General features: G+C 45.8%; 1 protein-coding gene across 3 annotated transcripts in view; it reads right to left on the bottom strand.

Annotated features, from left to right (window-relative positions):
- Positions 1 to 349: 349 nt before the first annotated feature.
- Positions 350 to 15,146, bottom strand: part of Diras2 (DIRAS family GTPase 2) — a 31,143-nt gene continuing 16,346 nt past the window's right edge. For 2 of the 3 annotated variants that reach the window (XM_006253671.5, XM_039095475.2), the window contains exon 2: positions 350 to 4,294. In XM_006253671.5, the coding sequence (XP_006253733.1) occupies positions 3,659 to 4,258 (600 nt within the window). In that variant the 5' untranslated portion in view covers positions 4,259 to 4,294 and the 3' untranslated portion in view covers positions 350 to 3,658. Of the gene's footprint in view, positions 4,295 to 15,146 lie in introns of those variants that run through there. The other variant, NM_001169578.1, reaches the window with a different exon arrangement.

The raw sequence follows: 15,146 nt of genomic DNA, 5'->3' as shown, positions 1-15,146 counted from the left end.
TTAAGTAAGAGGTCTTGAGGCAGAAGGCGTAGCTTACTTGTTAATATAGGTGCTATGCAAGCATGAAACCCTGAATTGGAACCCATAGCCCATAGGTAGTTGTTGTTTGTTGTTATTGTTTAAGAAGCTGGACCTGAAAAATAGGGAGATGGACACAGGATGATCCCAGACACACTAGTGTAACCAGCGATCCTCACGTCCCGGTGATAGACACTGTCTCAAAACAACAACAACAAACAAGATAGTTGGCTCCTGAGACATGACACCTGATGTTAACCTCTGACCTCCACAGGCTCATACACGCACATACAAGCTCACACACTAAAAAAAGCCAAAACTCCAGTCAGGGTGCCGTAACTGAGCTTTATTGTAACTGGTTCCACGGATTGGGGCCATGGCTGCCGCTAGAACCTTATACAAGGTGATTCTCATAACCATAGAGTTATGTCAGACATACCCAAAAAAAAAAAAAAATGGAACCGGAACAGCAAGGGCCGGCGGAAGTGGGAGCATGTGCCGGCATCTCGCATGCCGATGCTCGCTCTGCAGATAGTTGGTTTGACACAAGGTCTTTGTGGGCTACTGAATCCCAGGAGGTGTCCTTCCTGTAGGAGTTCCACATGCCCCTTTGGCTTTGGGTATTTCCAGACAGCTCGTGTAGGAGCAGAGCTTTACAAACTTGGGGGGGTGGGGGTGGGGAGGGATATCACAGCGCAATTCTAAAATATTTAGTACATTTTGTTCTACAAAGGATGTTACAAATAGTGAGACCGATATACTAGCATGTGGATATATAGAGATTAGGTATATACAATTTACTACTTTATACCTCGAAAGTGCAGGAAGATAAATTACATTATATATATATATTGGTTTGGATCTAGTGGACACTTGGATATATTGCTCTTGTATGGACTTAATGCATTGGATGCGTGCCCATGGCTTGTCACTGAATGGAGAGGGGACCGTTGGGGATTAGGGAACTCATGGAGCCCCGTGCTTAACCCCAGAGTGCCATCTTCAAAGCAATATTTCAAGTTTTATAACGAGCCGGGGCTGGGTCAGGAATTTCCAGCCCCGTGTGCAGTGTGGGATGTTACCAAGAGGCCCAGCTTCCTGACTTGGGATGGGACCGAAGCAGAGCTGAAAGCCGCTGTCCTCGGCCCCTGAGTCAGAGGGAAGCTTGCCCAAAGGTGACATTAAGATAGCTACCCAGTGCTCAGCTCGATCTACAGAACACAGTGTCCCAATGAAGCCTGAGAAGGGAGGCTTCACTGACCTCCCTCCCATCCTCTAAACAAACAGGCAGCACAGAGAGGAGCAAAGACTCTTAATGGAACTGTAGCAAGATCCTCCTGCCAATGAAGACTGAAAGCCTTCGGGATCCGGAAACTGACTGACGGGGCTGAAAGAAACTTGATGTGTGGTCACTGGGGACGGGGAAGCATGTAGCAACACTCATGTCAAAAGCGTGGTTACAGTCGGTAGGACAGACAGGATTTTACTGCGAAGGGACCACCACAAACATATATATCCTCTAGGATGTGTATATATAATGTATATAATGTCACATCATCCACAGAGCCGTGGTCTTTCCCTCGCTGTTCCCAATCCAAAATGGCAAGCTGATATGTTTTCTCTGAGAGGAGAAATAGAGCAACAAATTAAAGACATTCTAGAAAATTCCACAACTCCATGTTACTGTGAGGGAATGGCCACTGGGGACAAACAGGGATGACGGGAGAGGTTCAGAGTGGGTCTGGAAGGGGACACAAGCGCTCCAGGCTCTTGCTTGGTTCCCAGACTTGCTCATTTCTCAGGGTGGCTGCTTGCCCAGGTAACCCCAAGGGTTTTGTTCTAGAAGTCTAAGGAGATGGGAAGATCGTTGAGGCATATGGTTTTCTGAGGGACCTCCCTGACCCTCAGCATATCACCAGGGTGGGTTGTGGTTGAAAGAGCAGAGAGGGCCAGACCAGACAAGAGGACTGAATCATAGAGGTCTGAAGGAAGAGAGGGTGTTTGAACACAGTGTGCTTCAGAGGCAATGGTGGAGCAAGAGGCCTACCAGAACACCCCGGCATTGGGACCTCTGCCCACTGGCCATGAGAGTACTGTTTAGGCTCACACAGTCAGTGCTACAACCTCCTCTACCTGCTGGCTGGTCAGTGGTAAGATGGCTAAGAGAGTGATCGAACTGGCACCAAAGACCAGCATGGGTTTATCCTACCGTGTGAAACACCTTCTCATTGGCTGTGTACATAAGAATTTCCAATAATCAGAATCCAGCTGGACTCCAAGATGGGAGGCAAATTACATTAAAGCATGGGCACTGGGCCCAGAAAAGAGAGACTAGACCAACCTATCTGCTGCTGGCCGCTGATCCCTCAAGCAGCGGCTGGGGCTCGTTCTAAGGAATATGGGGTGCATTCAATGTCCTGAGGAGAGGATTTCTTCTGGGGTGCATGCGGAACTGAGGAACTCTTCAGGACGTTTAGCAAGGTTGAAATTGAGAGGAGAAGGTTTACCGGGAAGTAGACGTACTCCCTAGCAATCTACTTCCGGTGTAGATAAATCGTTAAAAACACAGTGAATAGCGTCCGTTTCAAAGTATTTCGTTAAGTCGCGGTGCACAGCATCTACATGCTTGTGTCGTCTAGAAAAATGGATGTGCTTCTGGTTGTTAGACGCTCTTGGTTGGCTGGTTCCCAGCTGGGTACACATGGAGTTATTTAAGACAAGAAAACCATCTTGGGGGGAGGGGAAGAGGGAGTCTAAAAAAATGCCTACTTTTATTTCCTTTTATTTAAAAATCAGAGGGCTGGAAGAAGTGGCAACCCTCGAAGGTCAAAAGGAGGAAAGTTCACATTTCTAGAACCCTCAAAGTATAGCACACGCACACGCGCGTGCGCGGACACACACACACACACACACACACACACACACACACACACGGGCGTTATTGCGATGTTTACATGATGTCACAATGTCCCGACTCAGAAACCGAAGAAGTGCTGACACAGCATCGTGCCACAAGTGGCCTTGGCATTACAGGTGAAGTGTATACTCCTAACAGGCTGACACGGTACTTGCTAAGAAGGCTTTGAGGAATGAGGGGGCCAACCCCCTCAGTGTGTGTCAGTAGGAATGGCATGAGCATCGCTTAGATGGGGACTGTGGTATTTAATCTTTAATCCCACTAAAAATCCACTCATGGGAACCGCTGGGGTCCACGGGTTTCTCACTTCCTTCGACTGCCTGCTCCTCCCCCCCCCCAAAGATGTTAGTGGCTTCCAAACTAGGTTGCCTGATGTGGGGTGGTACCAGTAGCTATGTCACACGCACATGCATTACACAGTACCCTCAGTTTCTCCCGGGTCCACAGCTCTGAGTCCCCTCATCTTCCAATGGCTAAAGCCCATTCAGGACTGGCCTCCGCTCCCGGGGATGCTAAGAGCTTCCCAGATTCTGCGTCTCCTGAGGGGTGGGCTAGTGGGGCGTGTGGAATGCCTCTTAAGGACATTTGCAGGGTGTGTCGCAGCCAAATGCAATGTTTAACACACGGGCATCGGACATGCTGCCCTGACGACAGTGGGGTTCACAGAGGGGAGGAAGAGAGAGGCCCTGAGGGCAGCAGCAGCTCTTTCTGCACAAAGGCCTCTCACATGACCACACACTTGCCCTTGAGCTTCTCCTTCCTCTTCTGCTGCTTGCTCTTCTTGCCATCGATCTGGAGGCTCACGGTCCTGCGCTTCTCCAGGTTCAGTAGCTCCTGAAAGAGTTCCTTGACGTTGTGGTTGAGCTTGGCCGATGTCTCCATGAAGGCACACTTCCACGTGCGCGCCAGGGCCTCCGCCTCGCTGCTCTGGACCTCGCGGTTGGGGCTCTCGTCACACTTGTTCCCCACCAGCATGATGGGGATGCTCTCCACATCCCCCTTGATCTCGCAGATCTGCTCATAGATGGGCTTGAGTTCCTCCAGGGACTGCCGGCTGGTAATGGAGTAGACCAGGATGAAGGCGTGGCCCTTGGAGATGGACAGCCGCTGCATGGCCGGGAACTGGTGGCTCCCGGTCGTGTCGGTGATCTGCAGCGTACAGATGCTCTTGTCACAGCTGATCACCTGCCGGTAGGTGTCTTCCACAGTTGGGATGTAGCTCTCCCTGAAGGTCCCTTTCACAAACCTCAAAACCAGGGAGCTCTTGCCAACGCCACCTGCCCCAAACACGGCCACCCGGTAGTCATTGCTCTGTTCCGGCATGTTGCTTCAGAATTCCAGCTACTGACCAGGAGGTACCTAGCAGAGGAAGCAGACATTGAGAGAGTTAATTTGAAACCCCCCAAAACACAGGTTTTGCCTTCTTTTGCTAAAATTTAAAAAATGAAGTGAATAAGTTTGTGCTCATGATTTCTACCTAAAAAACACTCCCGATTACATTTGGCTACTTCCACAATTCAAAACCCAAAGTCTCTTGATTAGTCCTGTTTCCCGTAAAGCAATCGGTCTACTTGGTAGATAGCTGAAGTCGGTCCATTCTTCCCTATTGACCTTGACTCTGAGCATGTTTGCTAACATATAGGCTTTTTGCCCAGGAAGAAGATAAAGAGCCACCCTGAGGCAGACAGAATGAAGGCAGACCGTGGGTGGTGAGGAATCGTCATAGGCGCTAGATGTACATACAAAGTCCCCACAGCATCACGGTAGCATCGTGGTAGCATTGCATACACAACATGCTGGGCCCAAGAATACAGTGTGACAGGGCCATAGCGGTGGCTTAGTGTGCAAAGTGCTTGCTGCTCAAACATGAGAACCTGAACTCAGATCCTCAGCCCCCAGGTAAAAGCCAGGTGTGGTGGCACATGTCTGGAAGCCCAGCACAGGGTGGGGTGGTAGCGGAGACAAGAGGATCCGTGAGCGGCTAGCACAGCTGAATGTGTGAGCTCCAGATTCAGTGAGACACTGTCAAAGGAAGGAAGGGAGGAAGGAAGGAAGGAAGGGAGGGAGAGAAGAAGGAAGGGAGAGAGGGAGGAAAGAAGGGAAGGAGGGAGGGAGGGAGGGAGGAAGGAAGGGAGGGAGGAAAGAAGGAAGGAAAAGAAAGAAAAGAAAAGGGAAGGGAAGGGAAAGGGAAAACGTGAGCATGCTTCAGTTGATGGGCCCACACTCGTATGTATATGTGTCACATAAATTGAATTCAACAGATTGGGAAAAAAGAGAGAGCACCAAGTTGCAAACAGAGAGTGGAGCAGGATTCAAGGGAGTCGGAGTGAGGGATACATAATTGTATATATGTATGGAGTTCTCAAATAATACATTTAAATTATAAATAAGTGATTAGAGAGAGAAAGAGGAAGATACCCAATGTCTAACTGGCCATCCTGTGAATGCACACATATGTGCATGTACACTCTAGCACACATGTGCACATGTATGTATACAGTGCATACAACACACACACACACACACACACACACACACACACACACACACACACCTGGCTTGCTTTCTTTTCAAAATCCAAGAGGAATAAATAAGCAAAGTGAGCCCCACCCCACCCCGCCCCCAGTGTATGGAGTTACATATATTGAATGTTTCTGCTTGCAGTCTACAACTGAATATATTGTTTCTGCTCCCAGTGTATGGTGTTAAGTATATATACTTAATATATATATATATTTAATATACTTAAATATATTAAGTATATAAAATATATATATATTTAATATACTTAAATATATTAAGTATAACAGTGTTTCTGTTCCCAGTGTACAGCATTACAAAGTATATTGAATGTTTCCACCCTCAGTGCACAGCGTTAAGTATGTAGAATGTTTCTATCAGTCCATGAAATCATCAACCTTGTAGAGAAGTTCTATCATTATCATTGTTGATACACTGGAAACAAGAGACAAGGAATTCTATGTCCCCAACTTCATCATCATGGAGAGACATCATGACCACCTCCAGGCTGTCACCAGGCAGGCCTGGCCACCTTGTCTCGGATGTCAGCCAACACATAGTATAAACTGTGTCTTCTGGGTAGGAAGACTTAAGTGCTAACTAGGAAACTTGCATGTTTTAGTCACTGACTCTAAAACAAGTACACGATTTATCTGTAAAAAGTCCTAAGTATTGACATTATGAGTACAGTGATATGAGGTATGTATATTAATGTCACTAAGATTGAATCCAGTGAGATCTCTGCTCCTATGAGCATTACACATTAACATAAAGGATGTGTAACTATACTTCCTTCGTGGCTGGAGAAATGGCTTGGTAGTTAAAAGCACATTCTGTTCTTACAGAGGACCCAAGCATTGTTCTCAGCACCCATGTCAATTGCCCACAGCTCCAACCCCAGGGAAGCTGGTGCCTTCTTCTTGAGTCCGTTGATTTCTGCGATCACAGGCAAATACCCACACATCGACACACATGCATAACCAAAGGTGCTTAATGAAAAATAAAAGATTTTAAATGTGCTTTCTTCCTTTACAAACCATCGAATACCTTCTTAGACAAAGAAAGACACACCTTACACAAAACCATAGAAAACTAAACCACACCCACCATTTTAACGCTAGAATGGCCATTATGTGTGTGCATGTGAAGCATATGTGTGACCACTATTTGGTTGCAGGCAAATGGCGTGCTGACACTTCACTTCCTTAGGTTTTGAGTCACTATGGAGCAATAGCAAGTATTGCTGGCCAAAATAATTTTCAGAGTCCAGTAAAAAGCTGTCAACTGTAAGTAACTGAGGCAGGAAGTGGGTTTGTGCCATGAGATCCTCTTCTGACTATGTCCTGAATGTCTGCTTATGTACTGAGTCAGCTCAGTTGTCTGTGTTCTGGAATGTGGTAGATAATACCAAACAACTTGTGGTGGTTTGAATATGCTTGGCCTGGGAACGGCACTATTAGGAGATGTGGCCTTGTTGGAGGATGTATATCACTGGGAGCCTGGGCTTCAAGACCTTGTGCTAGCTGCCTGGAAGTCAATCTCCTCCCGTCTGTCTTTGGAATGAGGATGTAGAACCCTCAGCTCCTCCTGCACCATGTCTGCCTGGATGCTGCCATGTTCCCACCTTGATGATAATGGACTGAACCCCTGAACCTGTAAGCCAGCCCCAGTTAAATGTGGCCCTTCAAAGAGTTGCCTTGGTTATGGTATCTGTTCACAGCAGTGAAATCCTAACAGAGACACAACTGATTCAATTAAGTTGGCAGTTTTTGTGGAATATACGGTGACTTAACAAACTAACTAAACATAAGCGCTAAAATAGAGCAGGAAGATGTCAGGCCATTAATTAATAGAAGTCTGCTCAGGGGTTTGATTGATTGTTCATGAGATAATTAAGACCAATCCAGGCATGCAGCATATGACAAATTGTCCTGAAATTTAGATTTAAAAACAAAATTCAATGGCATCTTGAATCTGATTTGAAATGTCTCTCTCCAGACTCAGTGTGGGAGGCCCTCACTGTTGGGAGGGCTATGCCCTCGTGCCCTCTTGGCTGGTATTATAACTACATTGCTCCAGATCGAACAGAAGGACCCAGCTATGCACTGACATGTCATTAGATCTGGACCTTCATGTTGCCAAAAGCATGATTGGTCCACACCATAAGAGTTTGAAGAATGGGCTGGCTCATGGGGCCACTATGTTGCATTCTCTCCATAATTCAACCAGCCCAAGAAGCAATACTAAATTACTAGAATCCATGGTTACCAGTGTTTATCCGTCTAGAGAAATATCTACTTTGCTTTGGCTAGAGTCCAGATTGGTGAGAATCCAAGAAGCTACTGTGTCTGCAAGGACCTGAGTCAGGATGTAGCCAAAGGATGTGAAGTGTGATGTACCTCTCAATGGGACAGAGCTGGGACATGACCCCATGTTCCACCTCAGAATCATTTATCTACTTCATGTCCATAAAATACTCCCATAGACCCTACAAACACGGTGTTTACCCAAAGAAACTAAAGCAGTCTAAGGCCCCAAAATACAAGAGTTATTCAGTGTGGCCCACACAGCATGTGCTGCTACACAATTACAGAAGGCAGGAGGATCCAGTGAGGCATATGACTCTGTCTGGAGCCCAAGGGACATCTCATGGAAAACTGGGGTTGGACAGATGGCAAATGGATGAAAGGCTTGTTGGTCCCAAGGCAGGGCCATATGGGAAGGAGAAAATGTGAGAAAAACAGGATGTTTGTGTCCCTTGGCATCTGGGGTGGTTGGACATGAAGAACTGTGTGAATTCTAACAAGGTGAGAGTGGGGGGCAGGTGAGCTTTATGGGGGAGCTGAATAAAGAATAGAGAATCCAAAAGACAAGACAGAGGGTTGGGGATTTAGCTCAGTGGTAGAGCGCTTGTCTAGGAAGCGCAAGGCCCTGGGTTCGGTCCCCAGCTCCAAAAAAAAAAGAAAAAGAAAAAAAAAAAAACCAAAAGACAAAACAGAAACCCCTCAAACTGGTTCATTCCACATGCAAGTAATTAATTTCTCTTTAGCTAAGATAGTTCCACCAATGGATGGGGAGACTCAACTTACTAAAATCGAAAATAAAACGGGAGACAGAATGACTGGCCTCACAAAAATAAAGACTGTAAGTAATATGAAGGGTTCCTGGCCTCCCGTGTGCCAATGGGGTGGAAATATAAAGGGGAAGGGAAGGAAAATCAGATAAATGGACTCAAAAATTAAAAATAAAACCATGAGGGTCCTCCAAGGTGTTAAGCCAGTAGCCAGAAGCTACCTTAAGAAAAACAAACAAACGAACAAAAACCAGGTCTAAGTAGCTTTGCCAGTGAGTTCCACAAACCCTTAAAAGAAACAGTATCAATTCTTCATAAACTTTTACCAAAAAAACTAAAAGAAGAAATACTATTCCTTGTTCTTTCTTGAGTCTCATGTTATATTACGTTGATAGAAAAACCAGACAGATGTCCCAAGAAAACTATATGCCAGTATCTCTTGATGATAAATAGAAAAATCCCCAACCGAATAATATGTCCTTGAGATCTTTGCTGTATAAAGAGATGGTACGACATAACCAAGTGGCGTTTATACAAAAGGCAAAATACTTCACACTTGAAAATTAAATGATGGAAGGGGGCCAGCAAGATGGCTTCGCAGGGAAAGGCACCCGTTCTTGAGCCTGATGATCTGAGTTCATTCTTTCAATTCCTGGGATCTACATGGTGGAAGGAGAGACCTGGCTCCTGTCAGGGATTGCCGCCATGTACATGTCACAGTAAGCATAATAGACGCACAAGCACACATGCGCAAGCGCGCGCACACTCACTTACACATACCAGAAATAAGAGGAAAACTCCTAGGACAAACAGTGCACTGTGAAAAGCTCGGAGTGGGTAGCATTAAGGGTAGAGGCTAAATGTGCCTCCCTCACAATGGGAGGAAGAGGAGGCACTGATTCTGTCATTCCCAGCCTGTGCTCAGCCAAGGAAATTCAGGCACAAACATGAAGCAAAAGCCTGCGTCAGGTTCACGCGTGTCTTCTAAAGAGCTATGTGTTAAAGGCTGTGGAACCTTTAAGAAGTGAGGTCTAGTAAAAAGCTTGGGGAAACGAGTTCTCAAAGGAGATTGAGGGTCCACGATCTGTTTCCCCTTTCTCTTTTGCTCTGACACACATTCCCACTGTGAAATATCACCCAGGCTCAAAGCAGGGGGTTATCAACCAGTCATTGGAAGGACCCCCTAAAACTTGTGAACCAAAACGACATTTTTCCCTTCCTTAGTTGATCACCTCTGGTGCTTGTTATAGCACCAGAGAGCTGACTGACAGGGATGGGGACAGAAAGTATATCTGTGGTTGCCCTGGGATGGAGTGAGTAGATTCTGAGGGGTGAGAGGTGGTTGGTAAGGTATGGGTAAACCCTCTGCCATTGACAATGGTGATGGGGCCAGTCCCGGAAACACACCAGAAGCACCAGATCATGCATTTTAATTATTTTAATTGGGTGAATTATGCCTCTGTAAAGTTGTTACTTAAGAAAAGCACTGATAAAAGCAGTAATTGTCTGTGTGTAATCCAGCGTCTCCTGGCTCTAAAACCAATTCCTAGACACAGAGGAATGGAAATGAGCCCTTTGTGATAATAACACATGAAATACAACAGGTTAGATTGTGTTCCTAATAGATAAAGGGACTGGACTTATACTCACAACAGAAGAGCCTGCTGTGAGAAGTCACATGCAGAGTAAATGCATTCCTATGGTAAGCAAGAGCGCTAGGGAGAGTGCACAGGACACAGCCTGATTAAACCTGACAGTTGCCTGCTGGGGACTAGGAAAGTGGAACATCTTGACATGGGGTGGGGGGGAGGGGGGAAGACTGACGTTAACACTTGCCATTACATAAGGTAGATATCTAGATCATTCCCAATAACATTTTTACTCACTTAGAATTAGCATAGAATTAAAATCCAAAGTTTTAAAACAATTCATAAAATTCTAGGGAATCCAGAAGGATCTATCATGTGACTCTCAGGTTGAGGACTGGCTGTGCTATGAAAAACACAGAGAGAGGCTTTGACTGGAAAACTGGGAGTTCTGTGAAGACAAGGTAGGTCTCACTCAAGAGATGCGCTGGTGGAAGTGACAGGGGTAGTTGGGGAGTGCAGAAGTCATGGCGGGGATAGGAGTAGTGAGTATGAGACAGCTATAGACCAGACCAGGAATGTGGAGCTCTCTTTAAAGAAATGTATAACTAAGGAACGGGAAAGGAGAGTACAGAGTCATACAGGACTCAGAGGAGTGGGGAAACTGCACACATTCAGTGCTGGATAAACCATCTGGAAGGATCTAGGAGGCCCTAGAATCCAGTGCATGTGGCAGGGTTGTCCTTATTCAGAGAAAAGACCAGAGGCAGGGAGGGATGAAGGATGGATAGACAGACAGACAGAGAGATAGAAGGTAGATTGATGGTAGATAATGATAGATAGATAGATAGATAGATAGATAGATAGATAGATAGATAGATAGACAGACAGACACTCAGACAAACAGAGAGATTGGTGATTGCTAGATAGATAGATATGAATGATAAACAGAGATGAATGATAGACAGATGAATGATAGATAGATGATAAATACATGATAGACAGACAGATGATAGATAGATAGATAGATAGATAGATAGATAGATAGATAGATAGATAGATAGAATTAGATAGACCCCAGTATTTAAATCTCTAAAGCTATTTGCCATTTGTTCTAAACCTTGCCATCAGCATTCCATTCTTGTCTTTGGGTCTTTTCCAGCCCCTGTCTATGGGCGCCATGGACAGGATTTCAGACAGGAGTAGACAACAGGACAGGCCATCTGTGCAGGAAAGGACACCTGTTCCCATCACACTCTGCTGACTGAGGATTAATTTGTTGTTCGCAACATTTGAAATTATTTGGATTCCCCACCCCCTAAATTGCTCTCAGTTCCCAATTTCTTTTCATTCAATTCGTCTGCTGCCTTGAATATACTACATGTTTGGGGTATAGATGTGACTGGCAAATTATTTTCAATGGAGCTGCAGCTCCATGTGATTTTAGTGTCCCTCGAGTTTTAATCCCTGGGGGAAGAGTTGAGGGAGTAAAAACTCATTATGACTCTGGTGTTCACAGCCGGGAATTTGGGAAAATGGTTCTGTGAAAGTGAGGTAGCCCTGTACAACTGAACCTGGTGGCATTATAAGGACAGAAACTATGTTACATGTGCATATACGCTATGCCCTTCACCACCTCTGGATGCCACCATCAAGAAGGCTACCGCTAGATGTGCCTCTCTATCACGCACAAGGGCTAAAGAAAATAGCCTGCCTTAGGGACCTCATTATAGTAACTAAATTTTGGTCAGTACAGATGGTATTCCAATGGTTATTCTCAAGTCCTCTCACCTGATTGAATGTCTGCCTCCTAAGGAGTGAAGCCTGCCTATGAAAACTACACAGCAGGCTCTCACAGCATCTACATCCCCAGATTCAACCAACCTCAGATCAAAGATGTCAAGAAAAAAAGATTGTCTCTACTTAATATCCATAGTATACTTATTCATTCATTTGTTATGCTTCCCTAAGCGACACAGTGTAACGATGATTGGCATTATATTGAGTGTATGGTTGAAAGGCTATAGGAAGGTATGTGGAGGTCCTAAGCAAACACTGTCCATTATAGATGAAGGGCCTGAGTACCCTGGGATACTTGTATTCTGGGGAGGGCCGTTTTCTGAGACACAAGAAAATCAAGGATGGGGAGTTGAAACTAGAGATAAATGACAGAGCCTGAGAAATTCAGCCTTTGAAAAGGCCCAATCACTTAGATTCCTTCCCTGCGAATAACACCCACATCCTGAGCTCAGAGGTTCTCATGTCTCCTGCAGGGTGAACACACCCCCCCAGAAGGGTTCCCCATTGCTCATCCGTGGTACTCACTCTCATTATAACTCTTTACATTGTAACATTATCCCCTTTCTTGTTTTCTTGTTCAAGGCAGGGTCTCACTATGTAGCCGTGGCTGCCCTGCAACACACTATGCAAACCAGGCTGGCTTCAAACGCACAGAGATCTGCCTGCCTCTGCCTCCTGAGTACCAGGACTAAAGGCGTCCCATGCCAAGCTCACTGTTTCGTTTAAATGTTTCCAAGATGTTCACACTTGAGAGCCCACCTGAGCTGTTCATAAAAAGCAAACAAGCAGTGGCTTTGAGTGATATTACAACACGGAAAAGGGGTGGTTTTGCAGGAAATTTGAAGACACGGCTAAGAATTTTCCGAGTAAGCCATATTTTGTTGTATTATAATATGGACTGAGAGGATCTTGTGCAGCCCAGGATGGCCTCAAACTCGGTCTTCCAAGTGCTGGGATTTTTTTGGAGAAAAGTCATATACTACACCCACCCATCCCCACGTTTTACACACACACACACACACACACACACACACACACACACACACACACATATACATACATATGCATATGCGTATGTGTATGTATATACACATACACATATATACATATATGTGTGTATATATGTATATATTTGTACATGTATATACATATACATGTATATGCATGTGTATATACATACACATATGTACATATATGTGTGTATGTATATACACACATGCATATACATGTATATGTATATATGTGTGTATGTATGTATCTTGATGTAATCAATGGCTTGTTTCATATTTCAGGTACCTTCCTAGCTGACTATAACACACGATAGGTTTGTTTGATGGTGAAGAAAGTTCCCCTGATCATCAAAGAGTCAACCATACAAGCCTTGTCCTTCTCCTAAAAGCAAGTGTAGCAGAGGCAGCCTGGGCAGGAGAGGGTTGGGTGCTCTTCACAGGGTGTACAGTGTGTGCAACATAGAGAGGGTGGGCATCGGGGATGGGAGGAGCTGAGCTTCCAGATCAGTTGCTTTTGGGAGACAAATAAGCTCACAACTTAAGCTTGGCCAACGTTCCTAGCAGACATTCGTTTGGGGAAAGCAAGATGCCCAGAGCCAGTGAAGTGCTCCTAGGGCACTGTCAGGTCTGGTCAGGACCTGCCTGCAATGGTGGGCTCTTCTGGGTTTTCTTTTCTTTCCTGTCAGCAAGAGCAACAAGCAAGGAAAACCACATAAATAACAACACCGACTCCTGGTTGCAGGGCCAGTTATCAACGTTCAGTGCAGCATGCTGACCCCTGGGGAAGGGAGGCCAAAAGGACAGAGGCTGCTGCAGCACAGGACTCTGAACATCTGGAACAGGGCAGTGATGCATGGGGTGATGCTGGCCTGAGGGCCTCACACACTGTCCGAGGCCAGAGAGCAAGGCTGCCCATGCAAACAAGGTCAGGCCCATTTCCACACTAGCCAAGCTGCTAAGTGACTAGACGGGAGTTCTAGCTCGTTTGCTATTCTGTGACTCATTTTTTGTTTCCAAATCTGAGAGTTAATCACCAAATGCAAGGTCGTGGGGATTTTCCCACGTGTCTTCTAAGAATTCTATGGCTGTACCTCGAATTGCTGATCCACCAAGAGCTCACTCACAGACATGGTGCAAGCTGTGTTTCAGGCAGCATTTCCTTCCTTACGTCCAGTTGTCTCACTGGCATTCGCTCCCTCCTCATGTGCTCAGACCCTTTCTAATTGATAGAGTAGGGGCCTTGCTAAAAACGAAACAACTGGGGGCTGGGAAATGGCTCAGTGGTTACAGTGGCTCTCAGAGGGCCTGAGTTCAAATCCCAGCACTCAGCTTGGGCAGCTCACATCTACCTGGAATTCCAGGTCCCAGGAATGTGATGCTCTCTTCTAGACTCCATAGGCATGTATACACACTCATAGATAGGCATGTACACAGACACACACACCACATACCACACACCACACCATACCACATACACCCCTACACACACCCCACATCATATACACAGACCACACACATCAGACCACACACATACCACATACCACATATTCCATATACACCCACACTCACACCCATACCACAGACATACACAGACACACACACACATGCATACACACACCATACCACATACCACACCACACACATGCACACCACAAACGTACCACATACACACACCAGACCATGCACACACCACATCATACCACATACACCCCTACACACACCCCACATCATATACATACACACCCATACCCATACCACACACATACACACACACAGACACACACATACACACACAAGACCATGCACATACCACACACACACACACTACATACTACACATACCCACACATACATCCCACATACACACACACCACACCACACATACACACACATCACACCACACAGTGCACACCACACACACACACCAGACCATACACACACCACACACAATACCACACACATCACACACACACCATATCACAAACATAACACACACACATACACACACCAGACCATGCACACACCACACACCACACACACACACACACAAACCCCACATATACACACCACACCACATATACACACCAGGCCATGCATACACCATACACACAATACCACACACATATCTATCTCTCTCTCTCTCTCTCTCTCTCTCTCTCTCTCACTCTCTCTCTCTCTCTCTCTCTCTCACACACACACACACACACACACACACACACACAT

The sequence above is a fragment of the Rattus norvegicus genome, chromosome 17 (assembly GCF_036323735.1).
Source record: "Rattus norvegicus strain BN/NHsdMcwi chromosome 17, GRCr8, whole genome shotgun sequence".
NCBI lineage: Eukaryota > Metazoa > Chordata > Mammalia > Rodentia > Muridae > Rattus > Rattus norvegicus.
The sequence above is the reverse complement of the archived record's forward strand: the minus strand, read 5'-3'. Positions and strand labels throughout refer to the sequence as shown.